Raw genomic sequence first — 23,089 nt, 5'->3', positions numbered from 1 at the left:
GTGACAGGGAAAGGTCAACACCAAGCACCCTTTATCGATTAATTTTCAATTTAAATCAAGCACAAGATTAATTATCGTAAACTGTTGATGAGGACCGCAAATCGCATCCTGATAATTGCCATAGTCTTGTTCCGTATCAATAAAAATGTTCCATTTTCCTCATATATTTTATAGGAATATTTTTACCAGATATAATGCAAATCTTGTATTTTTAGATTGTTGTTTGTGTAAACGAATAAGATTATATTATGATATGATCTTCAATATTGTTTGATCAAACAACAACGACCCGTACATTATACATCACATTTTACAAAATTAAATTTTATAAATGATATATTTTATAATAGAGTAGAGGAAACCAATGGTATAAGAACTAATATTTATCCAGTTACAAAGATTATTTTTTACAAACATTATTTACAAGACATTTGGTTAAAAATATATCTAAGTAAAAGCTGTATATAAAACTTTTCTAACAATACCTTCTTTATAAAATTAATATAAGAACCCTAAACTACTTTCCCGCACCTTAAACCAAACAATGATTTTTTTAACTCGTCACTTATTTTAATATTGGTCACGCAATATCATTTTGTGATAGTAAAAACAATAAATTATTCCAAACAGAACTCTAATGTGAAGTGAATTTAAAATCTTTTTGTCCTCTATAAATAAATCTCGTAAAAAAGGTTTAGCGAATCAAAACTTTTACAATTGGAAAATTTCACCTTATATATGTAGTCACGCGTTTTGTCTTCTTTTCTCGCACGTCAGTTCGCTGCTAATCGCATTCGACAAGTTCTGTGTAAAACTTGAGAAAACTTTAGTTCTCTATCTTCGAAACCACTTTTCCAAAAACAATCTTGTCCATTGGTAGAAATCTGAAAAATTGGCTTATTTATGACGCATAAAGAAAATCGTTTCTATCTAAAGATATAAAGAAATAAAAGCTGCCAACTAGTGAATTTAAAAAATTAATATAAAAATGTATAAAAATTAATATAAGAAAGCATGAAAATTAAATTTAAAAAAATTAAATAAAAATTAAAAAATAACTTTTTTATGATATTAGAATTTTTTCAAATAGTAAAAAAAAAAAATACGACACCTCTTAATTAACGTACGTCTTTTTTGACTGGTGAAAATAAACGTTATATACCCGTTAATGAATTCCACAAAGAACCTAATTCACAGCTTTGTATTTATATAAACAAAGCCTTCTTTGTGAAGAGAGAAAATTACTCAGTTTAGTGTCTTTTGGACGTGATATTCCCTCTACAGAGCTTTCTACAACAATTAGGCTATGACACGGTTGAGATAGCTTTTATTGCTTGTAGAGACTATTTACCTCTTGTTCCTCCATTTCCAACCTCTCACCTGCTACCTTTTATTCACACATACATTGGCACATACGCATTTAGGTGCTTTTCTTTTTTACCTATGCTAGTCACCAAAGTACTTTATTTTCCCTGGACTTGGAATACTGCTCTCACTAAAATTTCCACTATTCTATCTACTAAAAGCTTCACAAGTACCACAATCTCAATGTGTACATATATATATATATATAATGTAAGAAATGTTATGACTCACATAGGTTAAAAAAAAATTATATTTTACTTTTCAAAATATTAAGAATTATTTTAAATAATATTTGCACCACATTTTGGCTCTTCCATGGTAAATACTAGGCCATATAGTTTCGCAGATCGTGTTAAAATAAATCACGAAAAATTTGAAAACTAATATTAATCTGTTAATTTTGTTTTTAAGAAGTTGATAAAGATTTATATGTTATAAGTCTTTAGAAAATATTTCACACCAATGCAATATTCGTGATTTATTTTTATTTATTTGTATAGGAATGTTTAATTCCTCAGCCCAATGGGAACCGTTATGAAATTGTTCTTACTTATGTGACAGAAAATAGAATATAAAGATATGCAAGAGAATATTAGTTTATTATATCAAGAACTCAAATACGGGTACGAGATTTTGATTATCTCTTTATTGAAAGTAAAAATACTCGAATGCCGATTTTTGACCAGATTTTACATCAGAATCCGAAATAAATTTTATCGAGTACAGTGGTTCGTACCCACATAGCACGACTTCTTGCTGTGAGGTGACTGAAAGGATATCTGTAGGGTTTGTAAGTTTACCATGTAAGCCTACAGTAAACTTGAGGTCATCTTAAAACTTCCGCCATTACAGTAAGCTTACTCAGTAAAGCTAAGGTATAAGCTTACACAGTAAGGTCGTGGTAAATTTACATGGTAAGATTTTGGTAAGCTTACACGGTAAGGTTGTTGTAAGCTTCCCGTAAGGTTACTGTAAGGTTGCTGTAAGGTTACTGTAAACATAGAGTAATATGAAAATATATTAAAAATAATTATATTATAATAACATTCTATGTTTACAGTAACCTTACAGCAACCTTACAGTAACCTTACGGTAAGCTTACAATAACCTTACCATGTTAACTTACCACGACCTTACTATGTAAGATTACCTTTGCTTTACTGTGTTAGCTTACTGTAATGGCGGAAGTTTTAAGATGACCTCAAGTTTACTGTAGGCTTACAAGGTAACCTTACAAACCCCACAGATATCCGTACAGTAACCTCACAGCAGGAAGTCGTACTATGTGGGTATGGACGAAGACATATAATTGTTTAAATTTGACAATTAGGCCCGAATTCGCTTTTGTAATAAATAAACAAATTTATTACTGATGGGACAAATATTAAAGTACAGAAAACCGAAATACAGACAAATATCTGAAGTAAACTGTCGCAGAAAAATGTATCGGTTCTGGAGAAGAATTTCCAGTTTTTTATACCCTCCGGTATAGGGATGACGGGTCAAAGGTGACGACGTGACGATTTTAAATAACGAATCAATATATTAAATAATATATATCGTCACTGTTACCCAATCTGAATTAAATGACTTTATAATGACAAATAAGAATTCACCTGATGAGGAGGAGTCATTGTTCTTTCTCAGTAAAAAGTAAAGAAGTGCACTCGTTCCTGTCCTCGAGACAATTCTTGGAAAAATTATCTCATTACATGACTAATTTATTCCAGTTAATTAAAATGTTAATAAAAATATTAATTAATAATAATCAATAAATAAGTAAAAAGATTTTATCGTTCGATCGATATTAAATAAAAAACATGAAGATAACGATCACTCCGAGTTAAGTTAAACAAAAGAAATCAAAGCAATTCTTTTAAGTCATGTAAAGGTCCTATTTTTGGGAAAATAATAATGAAATCATACAAACATACAATATAATAATAATATTAATTAATTTAATAATTAATTAATTTGTGCAAAATAAAATGCGTTATTTCTAAGATTAGTTGACGTTTAATCGATTCAGATTATTTCATTATAAGTGATTGACTGCGATGACCTCATAAGACATTATATGCGTGTGTCTACAGACAGAGTGTGAAAAGTCTCACTGGAAGTTCTTTCTACGTTGAAGTTCCCTGCAGACTTTTTGTCAGCGAAAGTAGAAAAACGTGGTTATCGACATGTCATTATTTACATTAACAAATTATTAAACAATTAATGATTTTTTACTTTTTCATCATGCTATCACCTTCTCTAGTCCTAAATACGTGTGCATATCAAATTCCAAGTTGGTATATACTCGTATACTCTCAATTATAGTACTCATTGTACCTCACCTATATAATGATAATAAATAATTATGAACATCTATATTTTAACTCTATAAATTCGAAACACTCGCCTTTTCCGTATTAGGCATTTCAAAAAAACAACATTGTCGAATTTCCAATCTTGCAAGAGGTTCTCATGAATTCTTGGAATTAGTGTAGCGAATATTCGGAGAACGTTATATATTGAAAACCGATATTCACGAGCTCTATAGTCACAGCTGAAGTACTATTATAATATCGTTTTGAAACTAAATATGTCTCTATGGAGGTATATTGCATATAATATATATATATACCAATACCAAACTTCTATCAATGATGTTAATAAGTGTTCAATACCTTCTAAATCTATTCGTCAGTTTCTTATCTGTTTGTTTATTTTACAACCAGCTGTTATTATTTTCAATTCATCCTATTTATCAAGAAAATTATTTACTCAATATTTATCGATTCCGATTGAATTATTGTGTATATTATCAAAAATATTTGTTGTACTTTCAGAGAAAATAATTGCTATAAAGATCTTTTCTCAAAACGCCATTTTCTCCTCTCTTTAACGATATTTAAAATTCATATTCTACAAAAGGAGGCGTATGTAGTTCCTAACAATTTCTCTTATTTATTATTTCCCTTCAAGTAAGAGAAAATATTATACTCCTTTAGTGGAAATGCAATTTTTGCGGATTTTGCATCTTTTATTCATAGTATATTTACTTTATTTTATAACGAGATTCGTGATAACTTTTTTTCTTAAATTAAAAATTCTCGGTGAGAAAGAAGAATATATCTATATTTATATGAATAAACGCAAAACTAAATATTTTTAGTAATATGTACATAATTGAATTTATTCATCTCAAATAAGAATCTATGGAAGAAACTTAATTCTAGAAATGGAAAACAAGATAAAATATTAATGATATTTTCCAATTTATTTAAAAAATATTTTTTTAATTTACTTTTAAATTATATTAAATTATAATTACTACAATACCTATAAGTCGAATTTATTGCTTGATTAAATTTTTAATTAAATAATAAATTTAATATTAATCTCTCCAAGTCAGATTAGAAGTAAAATTTAAAAAAAAACAAATTCTTTTAACGTTTTGACAATAATGTTTTCTTCTTATTTTAATTTTACTTCTGACCTGCCTTGGAGAGATTAATATTATTTACAATTTTTAATTACAATTACTATTCAGTAATACAATATTCGGCAAGCGCAGCGGAATTCAGTATATATGTCTCTAGAATGTACCTACTAATTACCTAATAATTGCACTGAAATCAATATTATTAATTTTTAATATATAATGCAACTGTAATTTGATTTGAACTGAAAGCAAATATAATTTAAATAATTTCTATTACATATATTTTTATTTTTTCTGGTATTTTATTTTCATATAAGTTACGTTAATTCAATTTCACGTTTGTAATTTAACTAACCTCAGTTCGAATAGCAGTATAGCTTATCTATATTAATTTGTAATTTGATCAATATTCCCCGCCGATATGGATGTTGGAAGGATTGAAATCGTTTTCTTTTTTTTGGGTTAAATATGCATACCGTTCCTGGTGATTTTTCCTATTTCATAATTCATCGCGCCAGACGCTAGCCTGGAATTAAATATTCGGTTGTCATCGGACCCCACGCGAAGGGTCTCAAAGGTTGCGATTATGAGCCCGCTCCATTTTAAAAATCAGAGAGAAGAGAGGCTTCATACCTAATGGGTGCAAATTTAACTTATGCGCTGCGTCGCATCATATTTCAATGTAAAACGTGTCTTTTATTCATTAAATTATTCAATTTTCTAAATCATTTGTGTTTTTATTAATTTTTGCACTTTATTTAATATGTATTAATAGTAAAGGAATCATATTTCACCAGCGATATAGCGACCTGCAAATCGGTAAGTTCCATCAATCCTTGCTCTTCTTACCTAATGACTTGTCTTAATATTATTCGCAACTGCTCAATGGATTTCGCCGCTGGTCGAATCTCTTTTAAATCACATGGATTTCAGGAGTCTTCGTTCGTATACATTGTGTCGAGTATCGTGAGCTGAATCCTTATCCTCTAAATTATTAATTAAAATCAAAGTCTCGCGAAGTTCGCAACAATGTCTACTACCAATTGGTAGACCTTGTCGTGGTGGCAGGGCTTTTCACTAAAGGACATCCAAAAATCAAGATGTAAATTTAATAGATTTATAAAAAAATGAAAAGTAAGTATTATCCAGCGAAACGTTAATAGGACATTTATGGAAGGACTGAGGAATCTTCAGGTCCTCCTTAACGAAGCAAAGGCGAAACCCGCTGTAGCTGTCAAGAAGGATCGAAATAATAGAAGAGAGCGTCGTGTTAAGTCCGGAATAAGCTAAAACTGACACTTATGCAACGAAAAGTACGGCGATAAGGTGAATAAAAACCATATTGCCGGTCCATGAGTTTGCAGAGCCTTCTGATCAGCCCTCGAGGAAGCAAAAAAGGCTCTTGCAAGGACAAGAAACAAATAGACAAGAAAGATCGGCAACGGCAAGGGTCGCATAAAAAAATATATATAAAATTTAAATATGAAAAAAATATGATGGTTCTGGTGCGTGTAAATGGTATAGGGAAACGAAATTTTCTAGTAATATTTAAAAATCTTCACTCTATTTATTTTCTTTACCATACACGGAAAGAAAGTTTGTAGCAATATTTGATATTATGGTGTTACTTTTTAGTATATTTGGTTACAATTGCGGAACATTTTGGCATGATAACGATTTTCGATACTATTTATATTATTTATTGAAACACAAAAATGTCAAATTTTAATAAGCTCTTTATCAATTTTTCTAACCAAATATTTCAAATTTCGTAATTAGAATTGTATAAAATGATATAATTATTTTAGATTTTGATATATTTGATATGAAAATTGAAAAAGAAATATCAAAGTTAACGAGATTCGACGAAATTTGCCGAAGTTGAACGTTCGGAATTGCCCGATCCTCACCGAGTGGTAACGAAGACTGACGAAGCTCTTTAGACAAGCCCCTTTTTACTATTATCTTGATACAGGACCTGAATTTCTTTTATATAATTAATTTCGAAGATTTTACAATAAATCAGTAAAAAAAATTGTTCTTCAAAAAATAATAAAATATTTAATTATTTCCCAATAAATAATGATTTTTATTTATATTTTTAAACATATTTTAATATAATTTCACCTTTCTCATAAGCGGTGAAAAATATGTCTGGTTAGTATACCTATAAGAATGGTCACATCAGTTTTTCACATGAGCGTAAATTTGTATATGAAGCGTTATTCTGCGAATGTTATACGTATTATCGTTAGTATAGGTTAGGAATAAAAATAAGCCAATCGATGTAAAACAATGCGGTGTATGTGTGTGTGTGTGTGCATTTAAAAGTTCATATCCTCGTCTATCCTCGAGATGAGAAAGAGATAAAACTTTGGCGTAGAATCTGTTGGTGTTTCTGTCGTCATCTGTCACGACTGAACCACTTCGAATTTTTAGTATAGTTTTAACAAATTTCGAAATAATCTTTCCAAATTTTCATATAAATTTAGTAAATAACGAAGTGCGCGTCGATTTAACTTACTTCTGTTTTTTCGTATAAATTTATCAATTTACGAAATAATAATTTCAATTTCTGGAATATATTTACTAAAAAGACTATTGGTAAAAATATACCGATTTTCGTTATCAAACCCAAATGTTCCGCGTTTGAAAAAGAGAATACTAAAATTTCCTATCAGATTTATCAAATATTGCTACTAAATTTCTTTCCGTGTATATTCAAATAAGAGAGTCCCCTAACTATAATTTTATTTTAGAATTATATTCAATAATTCCAAACGAAATCTCGAAAATTCACTAGGTTTTATATAAAAATTTCTTTATCTAGAAATACTCTAATTCTATAGAATACTTACGTGCACTACAAAAAATTATAAGCATCGCATTTACTACTTTTTATGGATTTTCCCGCATTTCATCACATATAGAGTTATAGATTTTTTTTCAATTAATTCTGTTTCTTTCATCCAAAAACATATATCAGCAAATCAATGATAAGTAATGGGTCATTTACTATGGTACATATACCTATATTTTTAAGTTTAATATAGCGCTATATGCAATTCGTTTTGCAGACATTGAAATTTATAAAACATTTCTTTTTTATATTTATCCCACTTTTAATTGCATCGTACCGTATTGAAAGTTATAAAAAAAATTCAACAGTCAAAAATATTGATGAAAAAACATTTACATTTCAATAAAAGACATAATTAATATATATTAATGATAAATTGATCCTCAATATACAGTTCATATATCTAAACAGAAATCAATACTATATATCAAATTAAATTAAACTGAAATCTTATATAATCTCTCAGGTTTATAATTTTACTTCCATTATTTGGATCTAACAACTAGAAATTAATCAGACAGCAAATAATTTTGAATGAATGTCATATAATTATGCTTAAATTATTAGAACAATAACTGATGAAAGTAAAGATTTTCCATAATATGTTAATTAACAAACATATTCATAAAACGTGCAATTGTTGCTTAAATTTTTAACAAAATAGTTGTTTTTATAATTTTTCATAATTAAAAATTGCTATTAGAGAAATCTAAATATTTGTAATTCTAATATAAATAATAATTCACTTTATTTTTAATTTAACACAGTAAGCACACTTTTAGTGAAAATTAAATATTTACAATTCTTTTTATTTATTTAAAAACATTCAACAGGATATGTAGACAAATATAAAAAAAAGTTGGTTTATATTTGCCAAACAGAGCATGAAGGCATTTATAGATATTATCAACATTATTTTCATAACAAAGAAAAGCTTGATGGAAAATAACAATAATGTGACTGCAGTTCTGCAGATCGATAAAATATTAAATTTACCCTTTTTGACATTTTCACAAGTTTCATTATTTTATATAAAAGAAAATTACCATTCATTGATAATTTCTATTATTTGTTAACAATCAATATAACTTCATTTTATTTATTAAAAGAAAAATTAAAATATTGCGTTTTTTTAATATAATTGTTCAAAACTATTGAGAATTAACATCTCTGGGTAATTACTATTTATTAAAACCGTCATTTTTAAAAATTTCAATTAATTCTATTGTTTGAAATTATTATTAATAAAACAACTTTTTGGAAACATCTTAAATATTATTACTCAAATATCTCTTATAACAAGTTGGCTTTTTTAAAAAGCTTTTAACGTCCCGGCTGAAAGAACTTGTACAAGAAAATGTACAAGTTCTTGTACATGTTCATTAATAAACTTGTACATTTTCTTGTACATGTTCAAGTAATGTTCTTAAACAAGTTCAGCATACGGAATTGAGACATGTTCCTGTACCAGAACTTGTACAAGATCCTGGACAAGAAAATGTACATGTTCTTGTACTTGTTCTTGTACCAAATGTGGAACATGTTCTTGTACATGTTTATATGTTTTTTAAATTAAAAATTAAAAACTTTAAAGGCTGCGCAATAGTTTTCTTAAGCCTTTACAGATGCGCAATAATTTTTAGCATGCATAAGTGAAGAGTCTTAATAATTATAACTTATTAAAATTTCAAATTTTTTTTAAAAATATTTTTAAACAAATGTTCTTGTACAAGAACACAAACGTGTTCATGTAAAAGTACTTGTACATGAAACCTGCACAAAAAATATGTTCAAGAACATGTACATTTTCTTGTACAAGTATATTTTCTTGTCCAGGATCTTGTACAAGTTCTGGTACAAGAACATGTCTCAATTCTGGATGCTGAACTTGTTCAAGAATATTACTTGAACATGTACAAGAAAATGTACAAGTTCATTGATGAATATGTACAAGAACTTTTTTCAACCGGGGTGTACATAAGAATTTTTTTAACATTAATTTTAAGATAATCATCATAATAAAAACCTTAATCATTTTTTTAAAAAAATCTATATATTTGAAATTATTTACATTTTTATGTATTTTTTTAGATGTAGATTTTTATCTTAAAGTGCTATCGTTTTAATAGAAATTTTAACCTTTGACATGTATATAGTTTAATCTACACTTGTTGATCTCCCTACAGGATATCCCTAGTTCGTGCAATTATACGTGCAAGAGTTTTTCTTATATATATGAAATAAGCTTTCATTCAGAGATTTACATTTTAGATAAACTGATTAAATTTAAGATAACTTTTAAAGCTAACCATAGTACTCCATTTTAGAAGTTTAATGTACCTTTTCTTTCTTACTAAAAACTGTTGAAAAAGTCACTGGCCTATGTATTTAATAAGCAATTACCACATAATGGAATATCCTTTAATTATACAACTTGCAAGTACTGAAAATGCGAAAATAATTAGAATGACGAGATAACTTGAAATATGAATAATACCTTATATTTACCAGTATGAAATTGTATATCAATAGTCAAAAATTTTAATAATAAAATTATTATAAATTATTTGAAAATTATAAATTCATGAATATTAAAAATAAATTAATATTAAGAAATGAATTTAAATTTAGAGAAATATAATTTCTAAAATAATAGAAAGAGAATAGGAAGATACAAATTCAAATAAGAAGAATTATTAATTAAAAATAAATTTAAAGATTTTATTATAGAATAAAGAATTTATATAAATTATTATTAAATTAATAAATTATAATTTTTAAAATATTTACAAAATCAAATAATGAAAATTATTTTATTTAATTGCTAAAATTAATAACAATATAATGAAATTGTATTTTATATTAAAGTAAAAATTATTTATAAAATTAATGGTAAAAGTTAAATAATCCTAAAATTATTATTTTTTGAGAAATTAAAGATTTTTAGAAATGAAACTCAGTTAACATTAGAACTACCGAAGATCCTGCATATCTAGAACTACCCCGGTACAGTTTGTCCCATTATTCATTTATGTTTTTTTTATTAACATTTACAAGTTAGAAAAATAAAATGATACATGATTTTCATAGGTTTTTTCACGTAGATGACGAATCCGAAGTCGGAAATACTCCAGCATTTTAATTTCTCACTAAAAAATAGGTTTGAGTGATAAAAAAGCGTTTTTTATGTTAACTTTAAAGCAATATAAAAAATTATCCCGAAAAGTTTCAAACTTCCGGTAGGTCTTAAAATAATAAATAAACCTTCAACAATAAATTATGTATATGGAAAACCCAAAACTTTAACTAAGATTTTGCCAAGAACGATTTTTTTGATAAGCGCGTTTCACCAGCAGTTTCGTACACTAACCGTCCGCTGCGATGCTTCCCATGTAGATTTGTATCAAAAACGCTTGTCTTGTAAATATTAATATAGGCAATACATAAAAAGTATAATTCAACATATATTATCATTGTTTATACTTTCTATTAACTGTACAAAATGATTATTTTTCAATTTTGCAATAATAATTGTTTTTTTTTGCGCAAGGACAAGCGTGGAAATCTGCTACACCAAGGAGGGAATTACAACTCCAAGGATCAGACCGCCTCAAGGAGGCGCAAAAATTTCTCCGAGGTGTGCGGAGTTGGCTTTCTACTCCTGTATAGGCCGACCCGCTAAAACCACACCCTTTTCTCGGAACCGTTTACTCTTACTTGCGGAACTGTCGTCCGGTTCCGGAACTTCGTAGCCTACTCTTCCTCCAATTGCTCAAGGCTGGACAGAAGGGAGAGGGGATCTAAATTCTCCTCCTGCCCCTTCTACTTGATCCCTGCCGAGCACTTAGGCATCTCCCGGTCAACCCAGGTCTTCCGTCTTTAACTTTTGTCAACATAACATTTATGACAAAGGTTTCGATATGTCTCCAGGATTCCACACTTTGGAGCATGATAGAGACCATGGTATCAGGGTTGAATCGAGTCTCAACCGCCGTAAACACGGCTTCTCTATTCTCGCTCCAGTGCTCATAGGAAAATAGCGTGTGTTCTGCGTCATCGATTTGAGCATCGCAGTACACGCATTTCGAAGCTTTTCTTATTTTAAATCTATGGAGGTAATGGCCGAAACAACCATGACCTGACAACGCTTGTGTCAGGTAATACCCAACTTCGCCGTGCTCTCTATCAAGCCAGGTGGCGAGGTGAGGAATCAGGCGGTGTGTGTGTCCACCTTCCTTTTGAATCCCCATCCCATCTCTCTTGCCATCTTTCAACGAGACGTTTCCTCGCTTCATTGCGAATAGCCGCCTTTAGACTATTACAGTTCTCTTGTTCCAGCGAGCCCGCTAGGTCCTTCCATAGCCTAAAGACCTCCTGTCTTTCTCTCGCCAATAAATCTACTGGCGGAGTGCTTGACAGAACTAGGACTGCACTCGTTGAAACCGTTCTGTAGGCTGAAACCACTCTCCGTGCACAGCTTCCGTGTATGGAGAGCAGTTTATCAGAGATGCCGCGATTCTTTAGGGCTTTATTAGCCCATGCAGGGGCAGCATAGAGCTGCTTTGCTAGACCCGCGGTAGCCACCAATCGCCTTTTTTTCCCTGGGGCCGCCGACATTGGGCATCATCCTCGAAAGGTTTCCAACGCACTCAGCGGCCTCGAGTGACTTAATGTTACAATGTTGGGAAAAGTTTAACCTTCTATTCAACGTCACTCTCAGGTACTTAAGATTATTGCCCCAGGAGACTTCGGTCTTCCCGATTTGAATCGGAGGGGATGTATAAGGTCTCCGGTCTGTGACGAGCAAGGCTTCAGTCTTCTCTATGGCCATTTGAAGGTCATTGAGGTCTAACCAGCGTTTTACTCGTCTCAGACTTTCATTTATCCTTATTTCAAGGATTTCTAAGCTCTGCGCGCAACATACTATAATGACATCGTCTGCAAAGCCGGCTAAAAACGTGTCTTCAGGTAGGTCGATTTGCAGGAGTTCGTCATACATGACGTTCCATACAAATGGACCCACCTTAGAACCTTGGGGAGCTCCACATGTCATATCGTATTTGATATGACACGTGTCACTCCTGTACACAACCCATCTGTTGCTAAGATAGTTGTCTATCATCCGCAACAGATAAGTCGGTACCTTTTTTCGTTTCATTGCTTCAATACAATGGTCCCACCTTGCAGAATTAAACGCATTACGTATGTCGATAGAAACGAGCGCGCAGAATCCTTTCTTTTTCCCCTTTTTGGCATTCTGCGTCTTATTGACAACAGAGAGTATTGCATCAACTGTTGACCCGCCTTTTCGAAAGCCAAATTGATTCTCCGATAGGCTGTTTTCGCCTATTAGGATTTCCTGAAGTCTCTGCAAAACCATACCCTCTAGAAACTTACCCATCGTATCCAATAAACATATCGCTCTGTACGATATCTAGAGGTTTGTCTCCTTTCCTAAGAAGGACCAACTTCTGTATCTTCTAGTCATTGAAGAATTCTCCAGCTTTCAAACACGCATTAAAGACGTTGAGAACAAGCTCTGGGTAGACAGCGGTCACCTCTTTTAGGATTTCGCTAGCTATTCCATCATTGCCTGGCGCTTTGCCATTTTTCAACGTCTTCGCCACCTTTTTTAGTTCTTCAAGCGTGAAGAGCTCCTCCCTCTGTACTACACAGTGAGTATAGTCCTCCCTGGGGATCGGTTCTACATGGGGGAATAATGCACTCATTATTTTCCGGACCCAAATCGGATCATCTAGACCAAGGGTTTTTTGTCTAGCCACCAATTTCTTGGTAACAATTTTGAACGCCAAACCCCATGGGTCATTTTCGGATTCACCGATTAGGTCCTTCCAGCAACGGCGTTGGCTATTTCGAACCGCTTGCTTAAAGGTAAGCCTGGCTTTACGCCATTTTTCTCGGAGCTCGAAGTTTCCCCTAATAATTGTTTTTAACAATATTAATAACCATGGTAGAAAATGTCCCGTCGGTAGTTCTAGGTATGCCGGTTCAGATCTCAGGTTCTAATAATGATAAAAATCTGAAATTTGGTATATACTGATTAAACTCAACAAAAAAATAAAAGTCAGAAAATTTCAGCCCTCTAGCTAGTCATTAACGTAAGATACACAAGATAAACTGTACGCCGCGGGACAAAATGTACCGTCGGTAGTTCTAGTGTTAAAGGAAAATGATTGATAGCTAGACAATGGCATTGTTCTTGGCGAGCGTTAGAAACGGAATTAGAAAAAAAATGAATCGCTCTGTCGTTAGTAATATAATTTGAATGTAATTAGCCACCGAAAATAAGACGCCGTGAAAAGTCTAATTAGAAGGAGAAATTGGCGGTATGAGATACATGGGAGAAGCGCCTCGCGAAATGTAGTGAGGGAAAATAGCGGATCCTCGCTCAATCAATTCATAGTTTCTTACTCACACACCCGAACATGTTGAATTTTACTAGCCCCGAGAAAATAAGGGTAGGGTCGAGCCTTTATAAACCGAGAAAATGTACACTTCTGTCTCTTTATTCTGAACAGTTTTATACAGGTAAGAGCTTTTTTTATATTTTAAATGTAAGGAAATTTTTCAGAAATATAAAATCTCCAAACTCAAGTCGTTTGAACTTGGGATTCTGATTGTCAAGAGATTTCTGAAGATTTCTACCAACACTGTTAATTTTCCAAGAGTGGTGACAAAGACTAAATCGTAATTCTTTTTTAATATTCTTATATGCCATGTGCATTGCAATAGGTTATCCACATGACAATTCAAAAGATTGATCAAGAGTTGATACTAATAAACCTGAAAATTAGTTAATTTGGGATAAAATTTAATTATTTAATTTAATTATTTAGCAGGGGTTTTCAGAGATAAATCCATTAAAGTTTAATAAAAAGATTCATAATTTAATAATAAATTATTAAATTATGATAAATCATTGAAGTTTAATTTTTTTTATAAGAAAAGAAAAGTTAAAAATAGAATTAGAAGAAACTAACCCGTAAATTTTGGTTAGATAAAAATAAAAATTTTGGAATATTTATTACAAATAATTTTATTTTAATTATTTTAGATTCAACTCGAATTTAAATTCTCCAAACGATTAAAAGTTTTGCAAGTGTGTAAATACCACAGAAGGTAGGAGTAAATTTCATTCTATTCGGATTTAAACAAAAGAGTCCACAATTGTTATTAAATAATAAAGGCTGTATCGTCAGATTAATTGTTTACTTTAAAATACAAAAAAATATAATTCTTTTATTTATTATTATTTTCCTTTAGCGTCAAATTCTTCGAAACGATAAACAATCAATTGTTTAAACAAGTAGAAGAATTTTGAAAACCCTGGCGGATTGTGAAAACCGAGTTGTAACCGAATTGGGTTACGATTCGGTTACGTTTCGGTTCATTGTGAAATATTATCGTTAATCGACGAAATATGTAGTAAATAACTATTAGGAATGGTTAATGGGTCATTCTCACAAAAAGGACAAATGACACGTTCATGACATTATTTTTAATAAATAATTATAATAATTGAAAATGTTGCGGGCCTTATTATAGAAGTCAACAGAATTTAATAAGATTTTATAAAAAAAAATTGACAATTTTAAATAATTGAATATAATCATGTTTATATAGTGTAAAAACTCCCCTCCGTTACCGTTCGCGAAGTAAGTTTTATTTAAAGAAGAATTATTGCATTCATACTGCAATAGGAAAACATCTTTTGTCTAGTGACATCTACTAATTACATTATTTATAATTGATTTATAAAGTGTAAAACAGAATATTTGTAAAATATTTTTTCCTAGAATTAAATAAGTTTTGTTCGCAAAGTAAACTCCCCTCCGTGACCAATTACAAATATAATGAGTAAATGAAAAAAAAATGATAATTGAGAAATGAAGAATTCAAAAGTGTTTACAGTGACGATGTTGTTTTGGTCAGTACACAACATCATGAAAGAAATGAAAACAATAAGTGTCAGAAAGATTTTCAGTTTCGCAATGTTCGTCGACACAAAAAAACTCCCCTCCGTGACCACTTTAAATTTAGTTTTTTGATAAATATATAATAAATATTATTAATAATTTTTAGAATATTCTTTTAAATATCGCGAATACTATTATTACTTTTTTTATAAAATTTATTATTTTTATATTAGAATCAATAAATTTTGGCTACGCCTAAAGGAAGAAAACTCCCCTCCGTGATCGCTAGTCACATCCATCGATTATAAAGCCTCATGCAAAAAAATGCACCTTTTTCGTACCTCGAATTTTGAAACTTTCTTTATGCCAAATGGTAACATATGATGACCCAATAATCCCTGAAAAATTTCAAGATGAGCATATGCCCCCTTTCGGAATTACAGGGGGTCAAAGGGGGCCATGTCAAAAAAAAAGAACATGTAATATTATCGAATAATAATGTTAAAAAAATCAAACGAAATCGTTCCTTCAAGATTTTCGTCTGCTGATTACGAATTTGAAGTCCGTTTTCAAAAATTCAAAATGGCGGAACCTATATGGTGGACAACAATTTAAAAAATCGATCCGATTGACCTGAAAATGGTTACTCGGAGGTTTTTGGGGTCGCTGATTACGAATCTGAGGTCCGTTTTTCAAAATTCAAAATGGCGGACTACAATTTCAAAAATCAATCCAATTTACTTGAAAATGGTTACTTGGGTTACCTTCAGATTTGTGTTCACCGTTATTGAAACCCCCTAATTAACGATATTAAAGCCAATTAAATAGATTTAAAAGATAATTGTCCGACATTTTGAATTTTTTAAAACTGATTCCAGATTCGTAATCAGCGACCCCAAAAACCCCTGAGTAACTATTTTCAAGTAAATTGGATGGATGTTTAAATCTGTCGTCCGCCATTTTGAATTTTTAAAAACGGACCTTAAATTCGTAATCAGCGACCCCGAAAACCCCCGAATAACCATTTTCAAGTAAATTGGACTGATTTTTGAAATTGTCGTCCGCCATATTGGATCTGTCATTTTGAATTTTGAAAAACTAACACCGGATTCGTGTTTAGCGACCCCAAAAACCCTCGAGTAACAAGATTTAAACGGATTCGATCATTGTATCGGTGACAAAATATTAAACAATTATTTTATATTAAACAATTATTTTTTAAACAATAATGTTCATAAAGATCGTAACAACGTATTTTAGAGACTTATTTAGGTCCTTCTCTTCACATAGCAATAGTCATAACAGTGGTTTTGAACTTTTTTTTTTTTTTTTTCTTAATTCAGCATTTGTCCTTTTCGAGAGATTCACCCTAATATACATTTAGAGAGCTTATTTATGCAATAATAATAATAAATTAAGATATAATTAATTAATAATAAGTGTTTTAAGTGTACAGTGCATACATTTGTTGAATTACTATTAACGGCAGCTGTGATACGCGCGTTAAACCCTAGATGGCGTTAAGGATCACTTTTTCGAATGAATTTCTAAAATTAAGCCCTTGAGTGTCAAATGTGTAAGTGAATATATAAGTTTTAAAAAAATAGATCAATTTATTAAAACAACTTTTTTGATTTGTACAAATATAAAAAATAAATTTTTATAACGAACAAAAATTTTTTTAATGAGAAAAAGTTTTTTTCAAAATTAATCTTTTTTATTTTATTGATGAAAAAAAAATTTTATTAAGAAAAAAATGTTTATTTTTGTTATTTATTTAATTATTATTATTATTATTGTAATTATTATTTAAAATTATTTTTGTTATTTGTTTAATTATTATTATTTTTATTTTCATCAATAAAATGAGAAAGATTAATTTTGAAAAAAACTTTTTTCCAAAAAAATTTTTTATTCTTAAAATAATTTTTTTCCTCAATGAAATGAGAAACATTAATTTTTACATAAAAAAAACTTTTTTTCCCTAAAAAAATTTTTTTTCTGAATAACAAAATTTTTTTTCTCAATAAAATGAGAAAGATTAATTTTGACACAAAAAAAACTTTTTCTTATTAAAAAAATTTTTGTTCGTTATAATAATTTATTTTTTATATTTGTACAAATCAAAAAAGTTGCTATAATAAATTGATCTATTTTTTTAAAACTTATATATTCACTTACACATTTGACACTCAAGGGCTTAATTTTAGAAATTCATTCGAAAAAGTGATCCTTAACGCCATCTAGGGTTTAACGCGCGTATCACAGCTGCCGTTAATGGTAATATACATATATATGGTAATTCAACAAATGTATGCACTATACACTTAAAACACTTATTATTAATTAATTATATCTTAATTTATTATTATTATTGCATAAATAAGCTCTCTAAATGTATATTAACCATTCCTAATATTTATTTACTACATATTTCGTCGATTAACGATAATATTTCACAATGAACCGAAACGTAACCGAATCGTAACCGAATCGTAACCCAATTCGGTTACAACTCGGTTTTCACAATCCGCCAGGGAAGTTAATAACAAAAGCTTAAAAACTAAATAATTATTTTAAAGATTCCTCTAATTTAGTTTGAAAAGCGACAAATAATTTAAAAATGAAAGATAAAAAATACTAGACGTATTGAATAAGAAATAAGAAAAACAAATCAATATGAATCTTATTTCATTCATAAATTTCTACTATATTTTGACAATCTTATCTGATGATATCGTTTTCACACTTTTCATTATATTGAATAATTAAAATTAAGAATTGATATTTAGACAATAGCCATTATTCTTTTTGTTGGGAATTAGCCCCGGACTGAGAGCATATGAATGCTTCAAGTACATAAACATCAAAAAAGTTATGTCATTGTTAATAAACTGCTATATAGAGTTATTTTTGTAGTTTGTTTGTTATTATATTTTCAAAAAAATTATTCAACTAACTTTTTAAATTATCAATATGCAAGAAGATATTTCAGTGCAGAATATAAAAATTAAAAAGTATTATTAAAATCAAATTCTATATTGTAAAATGAAATTTGTTTATTTTGCTAATATCTTATTATATACGTCAAGTAAATTTTTGCCGAGAAAAATATATTTTTTCGCGAAAGCTCTGTGAAACTTGAAAAAAAGGTTTACCATTTCAATACACACCATTATCCACTTGTTCGATGGGAAAAGAAACGGTCCATTAGAAAGAAATGGCCACTTCGATTCGGTAAATTCTTTTATCGAACAAAAGCAATTTTATGTTAAGGCGTGAAACCATACCTACAATTTAAAAAGTTTTCTTTAAATTCGATTTGAGTCATTTATCTTTAACTTTATTGTTTATTTAATATTTTCTAAAAAATGTTCTTAAATATTTACATATACTACACTTCAGTTTTGAAAATTAAGTAAATACCAATACCTTATTTTTTAAAAAAAAGTCAAGAATTAATTTTAAATGCTACATAAAATAAAAGTGATTCCTTGCTTCGTGCAAATTTCATTCTACATTCCATGTCGAGTAAAGTAACGTTCTAAAAGTTTTATTAAATTGAAATATTGATTCAAAAAATAAATAAAATGATAAAAAGAAAAAAAGTTTTGATTGATTAAAACTAACTTTGACTACTAAAGAAAGCAAAACTGAAATGCAAATAAACATAAAGATTATTGTTTTAGAACAATAAATTCAAAAATAATGGAAGAGCTTTATTTGGTAAAAAATTTTAAATCATCGTTTAGTCAATTTTCGAATTAAAAAAAAGGATCAATTTCGTTGTAAAAAGATAAACATTATCATTTTAAATATAAAATGTAAATGGAATTTAGAAACGAAATATTACATTCACATTTATATTATGTGACCTCAGAATCTGACTTATTTTCCATTTGTGCCAACTTTCTTCTTTCACTCTTTTGAATTTTTGCCCGTTGAGAATCAAGGTAGGGATCTATTGAAGATTCAAATACAATGGCATTCAAGGATCTCTTTTTCGACACTGCTTGTTGGTTGTTATTATTATTATTATTCTTTTCAGTATTTTTACATTCCGACTTTTTATACTTTACTTCCGGCAAAACTTTTCCATATGCCTAAAATTTAAACGTATTTAATAAGTTCAAAAAAAATCCTTATAATTTACACTTCTTTTCTCTAAAAGAAATACATAATAAAGCAATATTCAGCTGGTAAGTTATCAGTAATTTTTTATTGTGAAATAATAATTTTTTACCGGCATGGGAAATATTGGTCTACCGTAGTTGTCCTTTTCACGTGGAGGAGATTTATCCACAGGATCTCGTGGATTTATTGGATTTGACATTTCTAAAATTCTAGCACTAGCCGAGGCTGAAAGGGCCGATTTACTTACTTCAAAAGGATTTTCCCAATATGCTTGTGATTTACGAACATTTGCTTTAGAAAGTTCCTTTACGCGCGGAGAAGCTATAAACCGTAAAATCCATTAAAATATTAAAGCAGCTTATAAAATCTGTATGACGTTGAATATTAAAACTATTTTAAATCGTGTCGTTACATATTTTGACTTCATAATTATTTTAATACAATAATTCATTGTAAATATTAAATACTAAATGAAATAATTAATTAATATTATAATTGAGCTGTCGGATCAATGAAGGGCACATAACCCATTTGAATTACATTAGTTATGTGCCCTTCTTTGATCCAGCAGCTCAATTGATTCATTAATATTAACTTTATAGTAAGAAATATTAATAAACATTAAATAATTAAATTAATTTATCATTTTTGTGGTGTCAAATAAGAAACATTGAATAAAAATATTTTTTTCCTTTCTAATTAACCTATTGCCTTTAGAGCAGACTGTTTAACTCCAATTTCTTGAAAAGGACTAGGAGCAAATCTCCAAGCGTCTCTCTCTATTTTTCTTCGTTTAGCTTCTTCGCTTTCATTGTCAGTTTCTCTGGACGATTCTCGTTTTCTTTTCCTTTCTCCCTTTTCCTGAGTTTCTATTTCTTCATCTTTTGCTTCCTCAGGTAAAAGACTTTTTTGATCAATTTCTTCATCCTGAAATTCAAATTCTTCTTCTTTTTTCTTTATCATCTTCTGCTTTTTCCTTAATTTCTCCTCTAAAGCTTTTTTTCCTCTTAACTCGGATTCTTCGATAATTTTCTTTTTCCAAGCCTGAGCATTCTTATCGTTGCGATCCTTTAGATTTCGATAGGAAGGAAGGGACAAAAGTGACATCCATGGTGTAAACTAAACAATATTTATTATACATCATTATTATTTATATTTATTTTATTAATTATTTTTCTTTTTTAATTGAAATTTTTTATCACACATTAATACATCGTTTATAGCTTAAAATTGTTTAAATTCTTTTCCCGGTCTGTTAGACCGCTATTTCTTCTTTATGTTTTTTTTTGTGATTTTTACAATTATGAAACTATATTTCTTTTTACATTGAAAATGTCTATTTTATTATTTTATTTATAAATAATTGAAATATTTGCAGGGTTTATAAAATGTTTGTAAAATGACGAAAACGTCAAGATAATAATTGCAAGTTATGATGACTGACACTACCAAACGATTTCACCCAATAGAGACGGGTTGCCAAGGCATAGGGGCCAGAAATTGAAACTCATACGCACTACCTCTATAAATCAAATCTAATTCAACTTTTAATACAGGAATTTAAAAATAATTTTCCCTATACTTTAAGAATATAAATTCTAAATTTTTTAATTTTCTTGAAATTTATGAAAAAAATTTAATTTTCATCAAATTCCATCATTTTATATACCTAATTCTGAAATAAAAATTAGGTCAAATGTTTCGATCTTGTATAGACTCAACACTAAAAGAAATAATTGATATAGCAAATTATAATATATTATTTAGATTTAATAATTATATATGAAAAAAAAAAATTAATTTTTTTGTTACTTCATAGATCAAAGCACTCTTCATAATTCCAGCTGGTGTCATTAACATTTCTTTTTCCTCATCAGTGAGAAGAAAATGAGGGCATTCAACGGCTTTCTTTGACAGAGCCATCATTCGTTCCCTGTCCGTTGTTTCATGCTTTAATGCTTTCTGTGAAACTTCAAGTGCTTTACATTCCTCTGGTATACGAATCAAGGGCCTACTTAGCTCAATGATTCTCGTAGTTGGTTCATAACGAAGAGTTGCTTTTCTAATCTTAATTGGAATTTCTCGACATACATCTACTGTCTCTTTGAATGTAAACTTGGCTAATTTCTTTATTCGTTTAGATGGTTTTGCTTTTAGTGCTGCCTTTGAAACGCCTAATTCCAATCCACTTTCATCAGTCTTCTTCATTGGGAAAGACAGAACCTTAATTCTCTTCTTGAATTGCGAAAGAGGTCTCGTTTCTCTTATCTTATTACAATTTCAAAAAAATACTTTATTATTAATTTTATCAATAAAAACAAATTTTTTATATTATATGATTATCGCTTTAAAAATACAATTATTTCACTAAAAGGATTTGTATTCCATATTTTTTAAATAAACCCAATTAAGCTGTTTAAAAATACATTCAATTTCAAATTACGTATTGTATAATTTAAAATTGATATGCTTTTAGGAAAGTTATTTATTTATTTTACTTCAATTAATAAAATTGCGTTAAAAAATGTTTTTCTTTATTCAAATTTAATTATAATTTATCTTCTTGATTTTCTGTTATTTGATTAAATAGCAACTAATATTATATTTACTATGGGTAATGGTTCAGGAATTTTTCGTGGTTGTGCATTGACTGCTGCCCAAGCATCAAATCTTGCCCAATCGTCGGGTGTCTCCAACCATCCTTTTGATTTAACTTTACGTTTTTTTCTTTAAAAAAAGAATAAAATATTTTTTAATTGAAATAAAATTTTAACCTAGAAGTTATATAAATTTTGAAAAAAGCGAAATTTCTAATACCTTTCCTTAATTTTCTTTTTCTTTGTGAATTTTGAAGGAGTCGTAACATTTAGAACTTTAGTAGGCATTATTTATTAAATTTAATTGATTTTCTTGTTCAAAATATTCGATCTGATAGTTTTTTTTACAATTTACAACAAATTTATATTTAGAAATAAAAGAAGTGAACGATTAATCTATTTTTTAAAAAATAAACATTTTTACTATATATGATGAAGATGTTTACTTGTGCATCTTTGTCTTAATTTTAAACTTCGAAAAAACATTTTGCAAATTATACATTTCTCTTAATATTTTTAAGATTTTTACTTTTAATTACAAAATACATGATGTTTATTATTAAATATGTACATGAAGTCAGTTAATTCTCACTTCATTTATTTCCAATAAAACAGTAAATTTAATTTAATTTCACGTATTCAGGGCACATCAGTTAAAATTTATTTCATTTTTTTTATCCCATAATTATATCGTCGTTAACATATTGTCCACAAATAAACTGCGTACATAAACTGTATACATTAAACCACAAACGATACAACT

The 23,089-nt window shown here is 29.2% G+C and overlaps 3 protein-coding genes across 4 annotated transcripts in view; 1 reads left to right on the top strand and 2 right to left on the bottom strand.

The window, feature by feature from the left end:
* The window catches only part of LOC127281457 (uncharacterized), a 28,703-nt gene extending 17,293 nt beyond the window's left edge, over positions 1-11,410 (top strand). Inside the window, exon 3 of the mRNA XM_051305175.1 lies at positions 11,209-11,410. Within this exon, the coding sequence (XP_051161132.1) occupies positions 11,209-11,410 (202 nt within the window). The remainder of the gene's footprint in view (positions 1-11,208) is intronic.
* A 48-nt stretch (positions 11,411-11,458) lies between these two features.
* LOC127281456 (uncharacterized) lies at positions 11,459-11,953 on the bottom strand. The gene has a single exon (XM_051305174.1). The coding sequence runs from the start codon at positions 11,951-11,953 to the stop codon at positions 11,459-11,461; it is 495 nt and encodes a 164-aa protein (XP_051161131.1).
* Positions 11,954-18,734: 6,781 nt separating this feature from the next.
* Positions 18,735-22,884, bottom strand: LOC127281446 (uncharacterized). 2 transcript variants are annotated; one of them, XM_051305163.1, is made up of 8 exons: positions 22,773-22,884; positions 22,547-22,657; positions 22,339-22,456; positions 21,542-21,997; positions 20,434-20,848; positions 19,839-20,050; positions 19,449-19,698; positions 18,735-18,885 (listed from the first exon to the last, which is right to left on the bottom strand). In XM_051305163.1, exons 2-7 carry the CDS (start codon positions 22,612-22,614, stop codon positions 19,462-19,464), a joined length of 1,506 nt encoding a protein of 501 aa, XP_051161120.1. In that variant the 5' UTR covers positions 22,615-22,657; positions 22,773-22,884; the 3' UTR covers positions 18,735-18,885; positions 19,449-19,461. The 2 variants fall into 2 exon arrangements, with proteins under 2 accessions (XP_051161120.1, XP_051161119.1); XM_051305162.1 differs by having other exon boundaries at positions 22,751-22,862.
* Positions 22,885-23,089: the final 205 nt, after the last annotated feature.

This window comes from Leptopilina boulardi, unplaced genomic scaffold (genome assembly GCF_019393585.1).
Source record: "Leptopilina boulardi isolate dan_hultmark-lab unplaced genomic scaffold, ZJU_Lbou_2.1 LbouV2_269, whole genome shotgun sequence".
In the NCBI taxonomy this organism is placed as follows: domain Eukaryota; kingdom Metazoa; phylum Arthropoda; class Insecta; order Hymenoptera; family Figitidae; genus Leptopilina; species Leptopilina boulardi.
This window is presented reverse-complemented; position numbering and strand designations above follow the sequence as displayed.

Excerpts from the sequence above, each read along its gene's own strand:
- LOC127281456 (XM_051305174.1), bottom strand. The coding sequence starts at position 11,953 with ATGAAGCGAGGAAACGTCTCGTTGAAAGATGGCAAGAGAGATGGGATG.
- LOC127281446 (XM_051305163.1), bottom strand. The coding sequence starts at position 22,614 with ATGCCTACTAAAGTTCTAAATGTTACGACTCCTTCAAAATTCACAAAG. Across the intron at positions 22,457-22,546 it reads AAAAAGAAAATTAAGGAAAG|AAAAAAACGTAAAGTTAAAT; the intron begins GTATTAGAAATT and ends CTTTTTTTAAAG. Across the intron at positions 20,051-20,433 it reads GTCTGCTCTAAAGGCAATAG|CTTCTCCGCGCGTAAAGGAA; the intron begins GTTAATTAGAAA and ends TACGGTTTATAG.